At 40.2% G+C, this 19,511-nt stretch overlaps 1 protein-coding gene across 1 annotated transcript in view; it reads right to left on the reverse strand.

Moving 5' to 3' along the window:
• The window catches only part of F8 (coagulation factor VIII), a 111,613-nt gene that overhangs the window by 67,666 nt on the left and 24,436 nt on the right, over positions 1-19,511 (reverse strand). The window contains exons 5-10 of the mRNA XM_080831254.1: positions 17,541-17,609; positions 15,339-15,443; positions 12,971-13,192; positions 10,738-10,996; positions 10,283-10,454; positions 3,665-3,758 (exon numbers count right to left, since the gene is read on the reverse strand). Of these exons, the coding sequence (XP_080687380.1) occupies positions 3,665-3,758; positions 10,283-10,454; positions 10,738-10,996; positions 12,971-13,192; positions 15,339-15,443; positions 17,541-17,609 (921 nt within the window). The remainder of the gene's footprint in view (positions 1-3,664; positions 3,759-10,282; positions 10,455-10,737; positions 10,997-12,970; positions 13,193-15,338; positions 15,444-17,540; positions 17,610-19,511) is intronic.

A 19,511-nucleotide genomic window follows, 5' to 3' on the forward strand; every position in this document is an offset into this window, starting at 1 on the left:
AACATCCAGAATCAATCAATGTGATACATTACATAAATAAAAGAAAGGACAAAAACCATGTGATCCTCTCAATAGATGTAGTAAAAGCACTTGACAAAGTACAGCATCCTTTCTTGATTAAAACTCTCCATAGTATAGGGATGGGGGAACATACCTCAATATCATAAAAGCCATATATGAAAAGCAAAAACAAACAAACAAAAAAAAAAACAGACACATGAATTACTGGACTTCATCAAGGTAAAAAGCTTTTGTACAGCAAAGGAAATAGTCAACAAAACCAAAAGACAACCAACAGAATGGGAGAAGATATTTGCAAATGACATATCAGATAAAGGACTAGTATCCAAGATCCACAAAGAACTTATCAAACTCAACACCCAAAGAGCAAATAATCCAATCAAGAAATGGACAGAAGGCATGAACAGACATTTCTGCAAAGAAGACATCCAGATGGCCAACAGACACATGAAAAAATACTCAAGATCACTCGGCATCAGGGAAATACAAATCAAAACCACAATGAGATACCACCTCACACCAGTCACAATGGCTAAAATTAACAAGACAGGAAACAACAGATGTTGGCGAGGATTCCGAGAAAGGGGAACCCTCCTACACTGTTGGTGGGAATGCAAGCTGGTGCAGCCACTCTGGAGGTTCCTCGAAAAGTTAAAAATAGAGCTACCCTATGACCCAGCAATTGCACTATTAGGTATTTACCTCAAAGATACAAATGTAGTGATCCGAAGGGTAGGTGCAACCCAATGTTTATAGGAGCAATGTCCACAATAGCCAAGTTATGTTACGAGCCCAGATGCCCATCGACAGATGAATGGATAAAGAAGATGTGGGGTGTGTGTGTGTGTGTGTGTGTGTGTGTGTGAGAGAGAGAGAGAGCATGTAAGTGAGCAATGGAATATTACACAGCCATAAAAAATTAAATCTTGCTACTTGCAATAACTGTATGGAACTAGAGGGTAGTTAAGCGAAATAAGCCAATCAGAAAAAGACAATGATCACAGGTGGATTTTAAGATATGTGAAATTTAAGAAACAAAAGAGAGAGGATCATAGGTGGAAAGAGTGAAAAATAAAACAAGAGGAAACCAGAGAGGTAGACAAACCATAAGAGACTCTTAATCATAGGAAACAAACTGAGGGTTGCTGGAGGGGAAGGGGTGTGGAGGGACTGGTAACTGGGTAATAGACGTTAAGGAGGACATATGATGTAATAAAACTGGGTATTATGTAAGACATGAATCACAGATCTGTCCCTCTGAAACCAATAATACATTATATGTTAATTAATTGAATTTAAATTTTAAAATGTTTTTAAAAAGATAAAAAGCTTTTGTACAGCAAAGGAAACAACAAAACTAAAAGAGAACCTACTGAATAGGAGAAGATATTTGCAAATGGCATATCTGACAAAGGGTTAGTATCCAATAGATAGAAAGAACTTATAAAACTCAACACCCAAAAAATGAATCATCCAATTAAAAAATGGGCAGGAGACCTGAACAGATATTTTCCAAATAAGACATCCAGATGGCCAATAGACATATGAAAAGGTGCTCATCATCACTCATCATCAGGGAAATGCAAATCAAAGCTACAATGAGAGATCACCTCACACTTTAAAATCAACAACACAAGAGACAGCAAGTATTGGCAAAATTGTGGAGAAAGAGGAACCCTCTTACAATGTTGGGAATGCAAACTGATGAAGTCATCCTGGGAAACAGTATGGAGGTTCCTCAAAAAATAAAAATAGAGCTACCCTAAGACCCAGCAATTGCACTATTAGGTATTTACTCCAAAGATACAAATGTAGTGATCTGAAGGGGCACCTACACTCCAATGTTTATAGCAGCAATGTCCACAATAGCCAAACTATGGAGCAAGCCCAGATGTCCATCGACAGATGTGGGGTGTGTGTGTGTGTGTGTATACGTACACATATGGAATATTATTCAGCCATCAACAAGGATGAAATCTTGCCATTTGCAATGACATAGATGGAGCTCAAGAGTATTATGCTAAGCAAAATCAGTCAGAGAAAGACAAATGCCATAGGATTTCACTCATATGTGGAATTTAAGAAACAAAACAAACAAGCGAAGGGAAAAAGAGAGGCAAACCAAGACAGACTCTTAACTACAGAGCACACTGATGGTTACCAGATGAGATGTAGGTGGGGGGGATGAGTGAGATAGGTGATGGGGATGAAGGAGGGCACTTGTCCTGATGAGAACTGGGGGTTGTATGGAAGTACTGAATCACTGCATAATACATTTGAAACTAATATAACACTGTATGTTAACTATATTGGAATTAAAATTAGAAAATAATAAAAAATAAAATTAAAACAGCATTGAGACACCACTTTTCACCCACCGGATAGGCAGGATTCTTAAAAACTGTCAATGTCTAGGGACACCTGTGTGGCTCAGTCGGTTAAGTGTCTGCTTTCGGCTCAGGTCATGATCCCAGGGTCCTGGGGTCAAGCCCTGAGTTGGGCTCTCTGCTCAGCGGGGAGCCTGCTTCTCCTTCTCCCCCTGCAGCTTCCCCTGCTTGTGCTTTCTGATTCTCTGTCAAATAAATAAATAAATAAATAATCTTTTTAAAAAAACTGTCAATGTCTAGATATCAATAATGTGGGAAATTATACTTTCATATATGAGTAGTAGGAGTATGAATTACAACTTCATTTGGGGACAAAAGTGTGGCTATCTATTAAGCACAGAAATACATATACCGTGACTCAGAAATTCCAGTTTGAAGTCAGTGAACCTGAAGATAGGTCAACAGGAAATATCCATTTTGCAGATAAGATGGAGAAAGAAAAAAATATGGTGAAAATATTCAGGCCTGTGGGACAATACCAAAATATCATTCATGTAATTAGAGACCCAGGAAAGGAGACAGAGAACAGGGTAGAATTTTTTTTTGAAGAAATAATGACCATGATCTTTCCAAATTTGTAAAAAATATAACTTTATGGATTCAGGAAGATCAGTAAACCGCAAATAGGATAAATATGAAGAAAATCACAGTCAGAAAACAATAACATACCGGGGAAGAATAATTCAACGAAATCTAAATTTAGCCATTATGAAGGCCAGAAGATAGTAAAACAAGATTTTCAAATTGCTCAAAGGAATAAAAAGCCCTCTCAACCTAGAATTCTACATCTAGCAAAATTAGTCTTCAAAAATGAAGACAAAATAGACACTTCCAAATAAAATAAAACTAAGAGAATCTATGTCTAAGCATACTTGCACTGCAAGGGATGCTAAAGGAATTCTTTAGATTGAAGAGAAATGATCTGAATGGAAGTGATGCCAGATGGAAATCTGGATCTTTAGGTAGGCATAAGAAGCACTGATAGTCAAAATAACTGAGTAAATATGAAGGAGTATTTCCCCCATAATTTTCTAAAACTACATATGACTGTTTAAAGCAAAAAATTATAGCATTTTCTTGTGTGTATTGTAAAGTATACAGATGTACTACATATGGAAATTTCAGCACCAAGGACGGTGACCATCCAGTACACGCCAACTGTGGCAGGGCCCAGTATAACTTTAGTGCTCTTGAGACCGTGACCTCATATATATCTACAAGTCAGTAGGACTTAATAAAACTGATCTACCACTTACCTTTTGGCAATCTCCCTGAGTGCAAAGGACTGACATCAGTGATCCCATGAGGGTAGATGTTATAAGGCCGGCTTGCTTGATTCTTAAATATTATCTGAAAGTATAAATGAAATACACGATCAAGTCCTCAAGCAGCTAGGACTGACAGGAAAAGTGTGGATTATCTATCTGCGGAAGACAAAAGCAACTTTATATCCAGATTATAGGGGTTTGAGCCTAGACAGACTTTCCATAACATTGCTCAGACAGCTACTTAGGTGTTTCACTAGAGGCCCATTTCCATTTCTTTAAAGTTATTTCAATTGTTTCAGGAAGTATCCCTTGCACATTCCCATACTAATTGAAATTTGAATGTCTGCTGAGGGCACCGCTTCCCCTCAGTCTTATTCCACCATTTGGGTACTAAATTCCCCAAGAGTGAAGAGGAAAACAGTGACTCAGGTGATAAAGTCTTCACTGAACGAGCAGGCACGACCAGGATTACAGGGTTAAGGACAGCTGGCAGTCGGCGTTATCTGATTGCATGAGCTTTAAATGGGAGGAGTGCTGGAAGAGCAGGAACACTGGAGCAGCAATTCAGAACACTGAACACATCAGCGCAGTCCCTAGATCTGAGGCTGGGTATGATATGAGGATGAAAAACCAACTTCCAACTGCATTCTTGTCTTAAAACCCACTCACTTGGTAAAACCCATTAAAGAGCTGATTCCTTGCCTGCACTTAGGCGGCAGAATGATTTAAAAGAAAAATCACGCAGCTCTTGCAATCAGCCTTTTAAAATTCATGATCACAAACCTCGAATGATCACTCAAGTTACTGAGGTATCCTGTTAGGGTTTTCTAGAAATTCATCTTCTCACTTACTTAGTTGATTAATATTTGGTTTCAGATTCTCACTCTCGGGTGCTTCTGTTTTCACTGAGAAAGGAAATTCCTTGTCCTCCTACCATCAAATCAATCCACCTATATGCATGTGGGAATCAACTCCTAATGCCAACATCTCCTTTTTCGTACAATAAAGTTGGAGCATCTTCCATTTTAAGAACTTCCCTTTGAACAGAATATAGAGCCCAGAAACAGATCCATACAAATACAGTCAAATGACATCCGCATGCAAAAAAAAAAAAAAAGAAAAAAGAAAAGAAAAAAAGAGAGAGAGAGAGAAAAAGAAACTAGACACAGACCTTACACCTTTTACAAAAATTAAACCCAAATAATTACATACCTACATAATTTTTTAAGAACTCTTCTGAATGTGAGCTGTCTCTACTTCCCCATTTATTTGCCTATTTAACCATTTACTAATATCAGTAATGATTCATGGATATTTATTTTATACTTTGGGATTTAATCCAATACTACTTTATTTTATTGTTCAAATTCTTCGACCTTGGCCATTAGAAACTTTGTAAGTTCACTCCTGTGTCCTTTGACATTGTTCTATTATTTTTGAGTACTTTTTAAAAAATATTTATTTATTTGACAGAGAGAGAGATCACAAGTAGGCAGAGAGGCAGGCAGAGAGAGAGGGAAGCAGGCTCCCTGCCGAGCAGAGAGCCCGATGCGGGGCTTGATCCCAGGACGCTGAGATCATGACCTGAGCTGAAGGCAGACGTTTAACCTACTGAGCCACCCAGGCACTCCTTATTTTTTGAGTACTTTCTTATTATATTCAGAATTATACTGATGTCTCCAACTCTAATCCAGAATCACATGATTTATTCTAGTCTGATTTTATTTTATTACTTTTTTACTATTTTATTTTTATTTATTTGTTTGACAGAGAGAGAGATCACAAGCAGGCAGAGAGGCAGGCAGAGAGGGAGCGGGGAAGCAGGTCCCCTGCTGAGCAGAGAACCTGATGTGGGGCTTGATCCCAGGACCCTGGGATCATCACCTGAGCCGAAGGCAGAGGCTTAACCCACTGAGCCACCCAGGCGCTCTAGTCTTATTTTATTATTACCCTTTTCAGTAGTGAGAAAACTGACTCCCACCAAGCGTCATCCATTTACTTAATCTTCAAATAGTAACAGTTTTGTCTATTTCTTTCCAATCTGAAAACTTTATTTTTTCTCCTGAGAACACTGGCTAGGGTTTCTATTAAAATATCAAATAGAGATGTGTTCTATCCTGACCTTTAACAGAAGTATTTACCCCAAAGATACAGATGCAGTGAAAAGAAGAGCCATCTTTACCCCAATGTTCATAGCAGCAATGGCCACGGTCGCCAAACTGTGGAAAGAATGGAGATGCCCTTCAACGGATGAATGGATAAGGAAGATGTGGTCCATATACACTATGGAGTATTATGCCTCCATCAGAAAGGACAAATACCCAACTTTTGCATCAACATGGACGGGACTGGAGGAGATTATGCAGAGTGAACTAAGTCAAGCAGAGTGAGTCAATTATCATAGGGTTTTACTTACTTGTGGAGCATAAGGAATAACATGGAGGACATTAGGAGAAGGAAAGGAAAAGTGAGATGGGGGAAATCGGAGGAGGAGACAAACCATAAGAGACTGTGGACTCTGAGAAACCAACTGAGGGTTTTGGAAGGGATGGAGTGGGGGGTTGGGTGAGCCTGGTGGTGGGTATTGTGAAGGGCACGGATTGCATGGATCACTGGGTGTGGTGCATAAACAATGAATCTTGGAACACTGAAAAGAAATTAAATTTAAAAATTTAAAAAATTTAAAAAAGAGTAGGATTTCTGAGTTTCACTACCAAGTATGATGGTGACTATAGGTTTTCTGCACATCTTTATTAGGATAAGGATGTCCCTTGCAATCCCAATTTCTTATGACTTTTTATTATGTATTAACCATTTTCTACATATAAGATCATGTCATCTGCAAATAAAGACAGTATTATTTCTTCCTCTCCAATCCAAGTGCCCCTAATTCCTGTTTTGTTGTTGTTGTTGTTGTTTTGTTTTTGGCTTTCTGCACTGGTTTCCAATACAACATTAAATAGAAGTGACAAGAGTAGACCATTAATTTTTTTCCCCAGTTGTGGGGGGAAAACAATTTTTCACCATATAATAAATTTTTTTAGATGTTCTTCATCAAATTGTTCTTCATCAAATTTTTCACCATATAATAATTTTTTTAGATGTTCTTCATCAAATCAAACAATTTTTCACCATATAATAAATTTTTTTAGATGTTCTTCATCAAACAGAAGGACCTCGCCTTCTGTTGCTAGTTCACTGGGACATTTTTCATCTTGAATGGGTAGTGGATTTTGTCAAACTGTTTTTCTTCACCTATTACATGATCATGTGCTTTTTGTTCTTTATTTGATTAATATGGTATATTGCCTTAGTATTTGTATATTAAACTGTCCTTGCATTATTGTGGAATAAATCCCACTTGATCATGGCATATATTCTTGTAAAATTGTTGCTAGATTTGGTATCCTAATGTATTGTGCAAGATTTTTGCATCTCTATTCACGAGGGATATTGCATTATAGTTTTCTTTAAAATTTTGAGACTTGTTGGGGCACCTGGGTGGCTCAGTCATTAAGCGTCTGCCTTTGGCTAGGGTTATGATCCCAGGGTTCCCCGGGATCCCTGCTCAGTGGGAGGCCTGTTTCTTCCTCTCCCACTTCCCCTTCCCTTACTGTCTCTCTCTCTCTTTCTGTCAAATAATAAACAAAATCTTTAAAAAACAAATTTTGAGACTTGTTCTATGGCATAATGGCCTATCCTGGAGAATGTTTCATGTGCACTTGAGAAGAATGTGTTTATAGATAAAAAGAGATCAGCCATTTGTCAGTAACTGTTGAATTTGAGTGATGGGTCCAAAGAAGTTCATTTTGCTATTCTACCTAAAAGTATGTTTGAACATTTTCACCTAAGAAGTAAAAAATAATCCTCAAATTCTTGCATTAATACAAAAGTTTAATAGGATTCAATAAGATGTCTGAACATAACTTACATAAATAAAGAAATGAGATAGAGCTATATATCTTGATATGAAATGTTGTTAAATTAAAAAAACAAGGTAGAGAATAATTTACATAGTGCTCCTGTTTTTGTTTAAAATATGAACATAAACACATATATTTAAACACTATTTTTGGAAGGGGATAGTAATGACTGCCTATCAGACTATGGGATTAGAAGTCTGGGAGGGAGAAAAATTTGCCTTTCACTGTATACATTTTTTACATTTTGAACTATTTTTACTGGATAATCTAAAAATAAGTAAATAAAATTTATGAAGAAAAATTGTACAAGGATAGCTGATTAAAATGTCAAAGAAGTACAATCGGAAGACTTGCTCTACAGATATCAAAACACAGGACAAAGTTGCAGTCATCAAAACAGTGTGGTAAGAGATCAATTAAAGAAAACAGATTTTAGCAATTTAGTATATAATAAAAAAGGGTATTTTTAAATTGGTGAAGAAAGGATCAGTTGGCCCAGTTAGCTCTCATTTGGGGAAATCCTTATTTGACACTATAAATTACAATCCTTATTTGACGCTATCAACTACAACCAAAAGTAACTTCCAGAGCAATTAAAATCCTTATTGTAAAAATAAAACTATAAAAGTATAAAGAATAAAATAGACAATTTTTATAATCTGGAGGTGATTAAGGCATTCCAAGGCAGAAATCATAAATGAAAAATACCCAGAAAATTATAAATAAAAAGACTGATAAAAGATCTTGACTACTGTAGGGGCGCCTGGGTGGCTCAGTCAGTTGAGCCTCTGTCTTTAGCTCAGGTCATGATCCCTGGGTCATGGGATCAAGTCCCGCCCCACGTTTCCTGCTCAGAGGGGAGTCAGCTTTTCCCTCTCCCCACGCTTCTTCCCCCTGCTCATGCGCGTGCTCACTCTCTCTCTCTCTCTGTCAAATAAATGAATAAATAAAATCTTAAAAAGAAAAAGATCTTGACTGTACAAAGACTAAAAATCTTTGTAGGACAAAAGTGCAAGGGACAGACTGAGAAAAGTATTTGAAAAATAACAATGTGCCAATATCCACATTGCATAAAGCCTTTTACAAACATGTAAGCAAGAGACGACCATTCTAATAGGAAACTGGACAAAATTTCAGGCAATTTGCAGAGGGTGTCATGTAAATAGTCAACAAACAAACAAACATGAAGCAATATGCAATTTCACTACTAAGCAGGGAAATGCAAATGAAGACAATATATAAATACTTATCAAATTGGAAAATTTTCTGAAGGCTTATAATAGATACGGTCAATGATGTGGGGAAAGCACAGTCAGACACTCTTGGTGAGGGTATAAATTGGGGCAGAACTGCTGAAGGCACTTTGGCAGTTTCTAACAAAACTCCACACTGGGAGAGGCAGTCCTTGTGCACAGTCTTTGGACCCCTGCTTGGACGTGTAAGAATGGGCCTGGGCCTGGGCCTGGGACACCTCCTTACCAGGCCCTGACTTGAGCCCCCCCGGCCTACGGCCGGCTTATCACCTTGCCCGCTCAGTCTCAGGGAGTTCTCCTTCCTTCTGCTTAGGCGCGTGCATCTGTGGCCCTCAGGCAGGCCCTCAGCTTTCAGTGTTTCAGAATTTCAGATTCCCTGGGGGAGGAGTTGGGATCCTTCTGTCTCAGCATAAGAGGGCTACACAGAGGCCAACTGCCCTTCGCTGGCTGCTGAGCGATATCTGTTACCAAGATGCTGTGGGCAGAGTGTTTGGATTTTTCTTCCTAGCAGGTGGCATGGAATGTGGGTGGAGTCCTCCTCCGGCACTGGTAACAGTTTCATGGTGTTCTGCTCAACGCTTCATGTATAATGATCAGCGTCCTTCACAACATTTCAGAGCAGCTGAGTTGACACAAACAACCCTCTATCTCCAAATCGATTGTGAAAAAATAAACCCCTATTTTTTTTTTAAAAACCAAGGCTTATTGAGTTTCCTGTTCTTTGCAGCATAAGCCTTCTTAATACCTTGTATCAGGGGTCAGCAGACATTCTCTGGAAAGGGCCAGAGAGTAAATGCTCCAGATTTCATGAGCCATATCTAGCCTCTGTCACATGTTTGTCTTATTATTATTATTCTTTACAACTCTTTAAAAAGGTAAAATCCAGGGCATGTGGGCAGCTCAGTGGGTGGTGTCTGCCTTCGGCTCAGGTCATGATCCCAGAGTCCTGGGATCCATCCAGGGATCGAGCCCTGTGTTGGGCTTCCTGCTCAGCAGGGTGTCTGCTTCTCCTCGTCCCTCTGCTCCTCTCTCAAATAAATAAAGAAAATCTTTAAAAAAAAGAGAAAAGTAAAACCTACATTCACAGGTTATCCAAAAATACACTATGAGCCAAATTAGGCTCATAGGCCATGGTCTGCTGATTCCTGTACTATATAATTAGTGGAAAAAATTATATAAGGATATGTATCAAAGACCATGAACTGACTGTTTCAAAGGGGTGACACGTTTAATGGGTGGCATTATATTTGTATTCTACATACTCATATTTTAAAAACAAATTTATAATCTGTATTTATTTGTATAACATTTGTAATTTTTGGAAGATCATATCCATTGGAACACAAGGCTCAATTATGAAGCTTTTAGAAACTCAGAATGCTCCAGACTTTGTCTTCATAATTACCCAAACTTATTTCTCTTCAACTTACCACCAGTGTGTCTCCAACTTCTCCATAAAGTAAAGGTCCCAGTATTCCTGATTCATACTGAACAGCTTCACGAGTCTTAAATGTTTCATCTGTGTATGCCATAAATCGGACTTTTTTGTACTTCCTACCAATCTGCTGAGGACCATTGTTCAAATACAGATTTTTATAACTTCTGCATGAGACACAAACAGATGAGATGTTGGGATGGAGAATTCTAGGTAGAGGACAAGTGGCTAAAATCCAGCTCTAAAAGAGCTGAAATGATTTAATCGGTGGAAAGGCATGAGAAAAATACAAGTATGCCTGACGCTTACCTACGTTAGTAAGGCTGTCTTATTTGACTCCGCATCTGTACCTAACCATAAACATGGCTTGAAGATTGGCTGTTTTGAATAATTGGCAATAACCTTTTAAAAATGAGGATGAGTTCATACCAAGTGTTAAGAGGCGCTTACCCATCGCTGGGGGTGGGGTCTGAGGGAGCATAGTCCCAGTCCTCCTCTTCGGCAGCAATATAGTGCACCCAAGTTTTAGGGTGCTTCTTGGCAACTGAGCGGATTTGCATGACAGGAGAGGAGTTGTCATCATCAAAGCTAATCACGTCCATGTCAGAGTCGTAAAGATCTTCATCATAATTTTCCTCTTCCTTATTTTTCATCCGTAGTTGGGGCTCCTCTGGGCAGCTATCTACTTTGACATAAGCTTCCATACCACCTGGGGTCAGACAAACCCAACAATGTCAGATTCCTGTAAGACTTGCCTTAACTTCTACAACTTTGTTGTCTCTCATTGGGCCTTCAGCACCCTTTCCTAAGTGTTCCCTTCCCCACACCAATAGCCTTATCTTGCCACTCTCCCATAGCTGCTACTTTCAGGTTATGATCTTTGCACTCACCACTTCCCTTCTGCCTGATTCTCCTCCATTATATGTTTTATCCCTTTTTAAAGACTCACTCACTTGCTCTTATAATATGTATGAATATATTCCTTCTGGAATTGGCTCTGAACCTATCACCCTTCAGTTCCCTAATTATAACTTGAGAAACTGTGTATTTTCAGCATTTGGATGCCTAGGGCAGACCAGCTCCCCATTCTGCCAGTTGCTTAATGATTTCTGTATGTACTCCACTGAATTATGATACAAACCATTGGTTTAATAAGTTTATTAGGAAAAATGTCATTGTACATATAAATCGTAAGACATTCCAAGTTCATAAAAACATGAAAAGGTAGAACTTAACAGTTAAGAAAATATGTTCTATATATATACATATATATATTTTGAAAGATTTTATTTATTTGAGAGAGAGACAGTGAGAGAGAGCATGAGAGAGGCGAAAGTCAGAGGGAAAAGCAGACTTCCCGTGGAGCTGGGAGCCCGATGCAGGCCTCGATCCTGGGACTCCAGGATCATGACCCAAGCCGAAGGCAGTTGCTTAACCAACTGAGCCACCCAGGCACCCAATATGTTATATATTTTAAGAGCATGTCTGCCTGTGACTAGTCGCAAGCCCTACAGCAAGTCTACTCAACAATCTCAATTTCACCTTTGGCTTTATACTATGTGGAGAGTAGTAATTCCCACCCAAGCTATGCTATAGGGCTATTTTGAAAATCGATACTAACGCAGACCTTACTAGATGATGGGGAATATGGTAGATTTCAGGAGAGGCAAGTCTGGGGTTCATGTGGCTTTAAACATCATTCATTCTAGATCTAAAAATGTCTGTGGTCCAATAAGACAAAGCATTTTTTCTGAAAAATGAGGATTAAAATCAGTGGGGAAAAGTCAAAATAATAAAACATTGAGTAAACTCCTCAAACTAGGTAATGACCAACCTGCATCCAAGTAAATGAGCTATTCCTCTGTGACTTTAGGATCAACTTCCTTTGTCCTCTAACATCTTGTCAAAAGCTTCATAAATATTATACAACAGATGAGGAAAGAGGCCCCTACTCTTCATTACTATGGAGAACTATAAACAAGGCAACATTGCTCATAGACCATAAGGGGAAAACAGTGGAGGCAGAGCCAGATCAAATCTCTTTTCCAAGGCAAGAAATTTGAAGAATGCTAGAACAAACGAGTGCTGTTACACATGACATTTTCCTCCAACAACCTTCATGGGCCACCACAGAGGAGAAGATGAAGAGGGATGTTAGAATGAGCGGAGTAAATACACAAGAAGGAAAATGGGGGTGGGGTGATCGTGTTCCATGAATTTTCAGTCTGTAGCTACAAATGAGGTCACATTAACAACAGTTTGAGACTGTATTATTGCCCCAACTTGCTTAGACAGGACCTCTAACCCTGTGCAAAGTCCTCATGAAGAAGTGTGAAAACCTCACAGGGTGTTTCACATATGCTCACCAACTTCCACTCCCACACTGCTTCTCCCAGGGTCTGCTATCCCTGACAGCTCTGTATTTCCCATGTCTCTCACCTCCTTCCAGGTAGTGCTGGGGTGCCTCCATGTTCACCAGTAGTCTGGAGTTTCACGATGACTGCTGCAATATCCTCTTGTCTTTGCTATTCATTGCTCCGGGCATCACTACCATCATAGTCATTTAAACTAAAAATTCCCCAGTACTACTAACACTCAAGCCCTCTTACATTCAAGGTACAGTAGACAGTAAAAGAAGAGCTGAATATTTATAATACTCATTTTCAAGATCAACAGATATTACCATGTTGGTGGGAAGGGATATGACAAAACAGTAGAAACTGGCCGAGGTCCATCAGGAATGTCTGAGCAGTCAGGAAAGTTATCGGTGAGATCTCCAAGGAGGCCTGGCGATGGTTTCTCACAAGAAATGTGTGACCTTCAAGAAAAATTGAGTGCACTTCGGGGGTGGTGCCCATTCCAATCACATGCCAATAAATTGATCTCTTGTGACATCCAGTCAGACCTATAACATAGGAATAAGACAGTTATGGTCAAGAAGTAGAGAACTTGAAATAGAAAACAGGTTTCTAGGATAGGATGGACAAATTGACCTTCAAATTTTATTACTGACTGGAACCCAACTTTCCAAGGATGCTAGGGTACTGCCCAACTAAAGCTCTTGCCTAGGTCTTCTGCCCTTGGCCTCTGTGCCAACACCTCTCTGGGTTTCTTCCCCCTATTGTTTGGGTAGCTCCTTCTTTTGCCTCCTTTCCTGACCTTTCATCAAATGATGGATCACCTAGGACTCAGCCCAAGGCTTATTCTCATTAATAAATATTTTCTCTTTGAACAATATCAAAATTATGCAAGTGAGAATTATTCTTCTCACCACTCTCACTTAAGTCCAGTCTGACACTAATTATGGCAATATAATTAATACTAATATTTACTGAGCACTTGTTTTAGATCAAGCATTGTTCAAATGATTTTACAAGCTTTAACTCATTCATCTCCAGTAACCACATGAATGTAGAAACTATTGTTATCAGGAGAGGAAACTGATGCCCGGAGAGGTTAGTTAACTTGCTTAAATTGGAACCCAAGCAGCTGTATGTTTAGATCTCACCCCGTTAACTACTAGGGCACAGCTGTCTCATATTTTGGCTCCTGATGCTTTCAAATATACATATTTTTCACCATCATTACTACCCGCACCATCTTAATTCAAACTAGCTACCATTATCTGTTGTCTGTCTCAAGTCCAAACTCTCTAGTAAGGCCTAGAAATCCCTGAATGGTATAGCCATTTGAATTCTCGTGCCTTTCTATGGGACCTGTTTCTTCCAACGGAAGCTTTAACATCTTCTCTTTCTTCTCTGAAATTCCACAATCATAATTCTGTGTGGGGATCTTTTTTTATTTATCCTGCTGGGAAATTTGAATATGAAGACTCTAATATTTTCATCCTCAACACTTCTCTCATTTCTTCGGTTTTTAAAATCTGTTTTAAAGTGTATTCCAAGGGTGCCTGGGTGGCTCAGTGGGTTAAGCCTCTGCCTTCAGCTCGGGTCATGATCCCAGGGTCCTGGGATCGAGCCCCGCATCGCGCTCTCCGCTCAGCAGGGAGCCTGCTTCTCCCTCTCTCTCTGCCTCTCTGCCTAGTGATCTCCCTCTCTCTCTCTGTCAAATAAATAAATAAAATCTTTAAAAAAAGTGTATTGCAAATCTTGTTTTACTTTCTGGGAGATTTTCTCTATTCTAACTACCTTCTATTGAGTTTGTATCTTGACAATCATATTCTTTTTTTTTTTTAAAGATTTTATTTATTTATTTGACAGACAGAGATCACAAGTAGGCAGAGAGGCAGGCAGAGAGAGAGAGAGGAGAAAGCAGGCTCTCCATGGAGCATAGAGCCCAATGTGGGGCTCGATCCCAGGACCCTGGGATCATGACCTGAGCCGAAGGCAGAGGCTTTAACCCACTGGGCCACCCAGGCACCCCTGACAATCATATTCTTAACTTCTGTGAGCACACTCTTGGTTTGATTCTTTTTCATAGAATCAAAGTATTACTTGATTGATGCAGTGTCTTCTTGAATCTTGATGAAAATACTAAGTAGACCTTTCGACAAGTTCTCTTCTAAGTATTTCTTGTTTTCTTCTGGGATTATTATTTTTTGTTTATCTTTGCATATCCCTGTTATTTTTCAGGTTTCCCCTAAGTATTTGTTCAGCCTTGGCTGTCCACATACATTTAAGTAAAAGAAAAGAGAAATCTGTGAGCTCTGTGTACACGGGCAGGCCTTCGTGTTTAGGTGGCTGGAAGAGGAATCCGCCACTTCAGCACATGCCCCAATCAGTGGGCTTTCCTCTGGGACACAGAGTTGTCTGAAGAGACGCAGAGAAGAAAGTTCTGGTGGTAAATGGAGATTCTTTTTTTTGAAGATTTTATTTATTTCAGAGAGAGGGCAAGAGAGCATGCATGGAGGAAAGGGTCGGGGGAGGGAAAGGACCTCAAGCAGACTCACTGTTGAGGGCGGCGCACAAAGCAGGGCTCCATCCCATGACCCCGAGATCATGACCTGAGCTGAAACCAAGAGTCAGATGCTTCACTGACGGCACCACCCAGACGCCCTGACCCTGCAGAGTCTGGAGCAGGTGAGTACGTACCTGGCAGAGACCTGTTTATGTAGCCATTGACTGTATGCATTTCATGCCGGACCTGAGCAGATGCCAGATCCGAAGACTTGTTCGTTTGTGAGTGCCAGCTTTTCCCTGATGAGAGAGGAGGCAAAGACAGGGCCAGTTAAGTGTCTGTCTCATGAGTCACCCTCCCTCTCTCCTTCCCTCCCATGGGGCAAAGACTGCTCACAGCTTAAGCATTTTTGTTAGCACAGTAGGCATGGATGACTTGCGCTCCAGGTCAGTAAGAGAAAGGCAGAAGACAATTACCAAAAGGCAGACATTCCTTGCTCAAACTGATTATCTCTCCCTATATTTGTCCACAACAGTAGATGGGAAGGGATTGTGGCAAACGATAACGAGAAGGGAGAATATTGGTTAGTTGGTGCCATGAGGACTTCATTCTATTCATTCACGGAGTCATTTAAAAGGAAGCAAATGAAAATCATCTTAGAAAAGGGCTCTTAGTCCCTGTCCTAATTGCTTGACTCAGGTTGTAGTAATGAAAACTAAAGAACATGAAAGCTTTCCAACCTCCTCCCTGAAACGAGTAACAGTGAAAGTTCCCTGAACTTGGCCTTTGTGTAAAGGGCTGACAGCGAATGCTGAAGGTTTCTGAAGCACCGAGCCAAAACTGAGTGCTACTGAGTGCTAGGCACCGAGGACAGAGACTGTGTCTTCTCTGCTTGCAATTTAGCTTGACTAGAGAAACTGACAATTATAACAGAGTGAAGAATCATGTAACAGAGATTAGAACAGGCTAATACAGACACAGAAAGGGGAAGGGACTTCACTTTACTTGAAGGGAAAGGGATATAAAATGAAACAAGCAGGCAGTGATGGTTCTGTGTGATAAGGAGGAAACTCCAGGTGCTATGCGAACATATAAAGAGGGTTCTAACCCAGACCGGAAGGAGAAGGGAACACTTCACTTTCTAGGCAGAGGTAACAGCATGAACGAGCAGCGCACGGCATATTTCAGTGTGACACAAACTGGGCCCCAGGTGGCCGGGGCTTGAGCGGTGAGGCAGGGAGAGGAGCACAGTGAGGCCAGACAGGTCATTAGGAATAATGGAGTGTCAGGGGACGCCAAAAGACAGGGGGACTCGTCAGAAGAGGGATGATGGGGTCCTCAATGCCGAAGAGGCAGTGTGGGAGGATAACACGGGACAGGAGGAGGTGGCAGAAACTCTGCACCACATCATGTTACTTAATTTAAATCACTTAATCCCCACCACTGGGCTACGAAGAAAGGACTATTATTTCACTTTTCAATGTGAGGACACTGACACACAGAGAGGTTTAAGTGACACAGTGCAATGCTGCCTGCCAGGAGCAGAGGGGTGGAGGAAACGGGGAATTGCTATCTAAAGACGATACACTTTTGGTACTTTTTTTTTTTAATTTAAAATTTTAGACGGGGGAGGAGCAGAGACAGAGGGAGAGAAAGAATCCTCAAGCAGACTCCCTGCTGAGCGCGGAGCTGGACACAGGGCTCGATCCTGAGACCCTGAGATCACGACGAAGCCAAGAGTGGATGCTCGACGGCTGCACCCCTCAGGTGCTTCCAAACTTTCCGTTCCAAGATGAGCCAGTTCCAGTAAGATCCCACCTCACACCAGTCAGAAGGGCTAAAACTAACCAGTCAGGAAACGACAGGTGTCGGCGAGGATGCAGAGAAAGGGGCACCCTCCCGCGCTGTGGGTGGGGGTGCAAGCTGGTGCGGCCACTCTGGAAAACAGCGTGGAGGCTCCTCAAGAAGCTGAAAATTACTGTGATCCAGTAATTCCGCTTCCGGGTATTTAGCCCCCAAATATAAACCCACTAATTCAACGGGATATCGGCACCTTGTGTTTATTGCAGCATTACCTACAAAAGCCAAGACACAGACGCAGCCCAAGCGTCCATCGACAGGCGGACGGATAAATATAATGAAGGGCATGAGCCCCGCCTGTTATCCAGCTCCTCTATCTTCTTACCGGATAGCTCCCAATGGAACTCAGGCTGTACTTTTTCTTGAATTTCAGTTTCATCCCCATCTTCTTCATTCCTGAACAGTAGTTTATGATCTTTCTATAATCACTTCCTCTGGACAACAGCAGCCCTTATTCTCAAACACCAGATTAAATTAACATAATTGACATATTCTACTTTTTTAGGAGCCCCAAGTTCAGACTGCAGGTCACTAACCTTCATCAAACACAGCAAAAAGCAGTACAAATTCAGGCAAGTCCTGTGTTCTTTCTCTGGCCAGACTCCCTGAAAAAGAAGCGAGAACATTCACCTTCTTTTGAGAACCCCATCATGGGAAATCAACACTAGGAGAAGACGTTACTTCACCTACTGCTTTGTCTCTTGGGTTAACCCTAACCCTGTTAACTTGACCACAGTATTGCTTCTTTGGTGTCAGGTGTCCTATTTGGGGTAAATGACTTTTTTTCACTTCAAATTTGTTGCAGACCGGTACTTATATAAAATACAAGAAAAATGAATCACTCAGAAAATGAAATTAAAGAAACATGCAAAATACAAGCTCATATAATCATATGCCATATATATATGCATGTGTTCAGAACAAATATAAAAGAGAAAGATTACAGAAACTGTAAATACTGTTCAAGGAAAGTATGTATATAGGCAATTAAATATAGAAAATTTCTATTATGCTTTTAACTTTTTTTACTTTTGCAAAGTATTATGACCAAAATAACAATAATCAATATTAAACACCTATAATCACACTTTAAGTGAACACCATGTATACCAACATGCTTTAATTATTGAATTTGTTGGTTGTCTTCATTTGATTGGGAAATTTTCTTTGCAGGCTTACTTTAAGCAGGAAGATGTTTATGATGTTCTCCTTTTTTCTTGTACTCTTGACACTTGAAAGTAAATCGTTGATTGGATGAAGAAAGTAACTCACCTATACAAATTTAAATTACAGGTAAAGCTGTCTGAAAACATTTGGATTCTTCTTATTTTATTTTTAAAATCACCAAATAGTTAAACTGACTTTTACTTTTGGTGTGTGAGCCTATGGGTCTTTTTTTTTTTTTTAAGATTTTATTTATTTATTTGACAGACAGAGATCACAAGTAGGCAGAGAGGCAGGCGGTGGGGGTGGGGTGGGGGGAGAAGAAGCAGGCTCCCTGCTGAGCAGAGAGCCGGATGCGGGGCTCGATTCCAGGACCCTGAGATCAGGACCTGAGCCGAAGGCAGAGGCTGAACCCACTGAGCCACCCATGCATCCCAAGCCTATGGGTCTTAACATGAAACCACCAACCATCAGGACACAGGACAGTTCCAACATCCCTAACTGTAACCCTTGGCAACCACTGATCTGTTTCCCATTGCAATATATTTGTATTTTTGAGATTGTCATATAAATGAAATGATACAATATATACCCTTTTGAGATTGGCTTTTTTACTCAATATAGTGCCTTAGAGATTCATCCATTTTGTTGCCTGTATCAGTACTTCACTCTGTTTTATTGATGAGGAGTATTTCATGGTATGGATATACCACAGTTTGTTTCAGCATTCACTTGTTGGAAAACATTTACCTTGTTTCCAATTCTCAGCCATTACAAATAAAGCTGCTGTGAACATTAATGTGCATACAGACTTTTATGTGAATATTAAGTTTTCATTTGTCTAGGGCAAATACTCAGGAATGGAAATTAAGTGTATATTTACCCTTATAAGAAACGGCCCATAATTGTGACACCAATTCCAGTGTATATGGGTTTTTCCCTACCACCAAGCAATTCTGTGACATCAGCTGGGCATCCTACAATTTAACTTAATTCAGAAACTATCTACCCGGAGATGGTGTAGACTCCCACAGGTTAACCTGGAAGCTTTTTGAACCCTGTCCTTGTTTTTTGTTTTATGAAATCTTCATTACATAGGTGTAATTGCTTAAATCATTAGCCATTGGCGACTGAGCTCAATATTCGGCCCCTCTCTCCTTTCCCCTCGTGGGGAAGGGGTGGGGGGCTGGGACCGGGTGGGACTGAAAGTTCCAGCCCTCTAATCACTTTGTTGACTCTACTGGTGATCAGCCCCCATCCTTAGGTGTAGGGGCCAAAAATCACCTCAGTAACATAACAAAAGACATCATTACTGTTCTCATCACAGAAAATCTCAAGAGTTT

Source organism: Martes martes (assembly GCF_963455335.1).
Source record: "Martes martes genome assembly, chromosome: X".
In the NCBI taxonomy this organism is placed as follows: Eukaryota; Metazoa; Chordata; class Mammalia; order Carnivora; family Mustelidae; genus Martes; species Martes martes.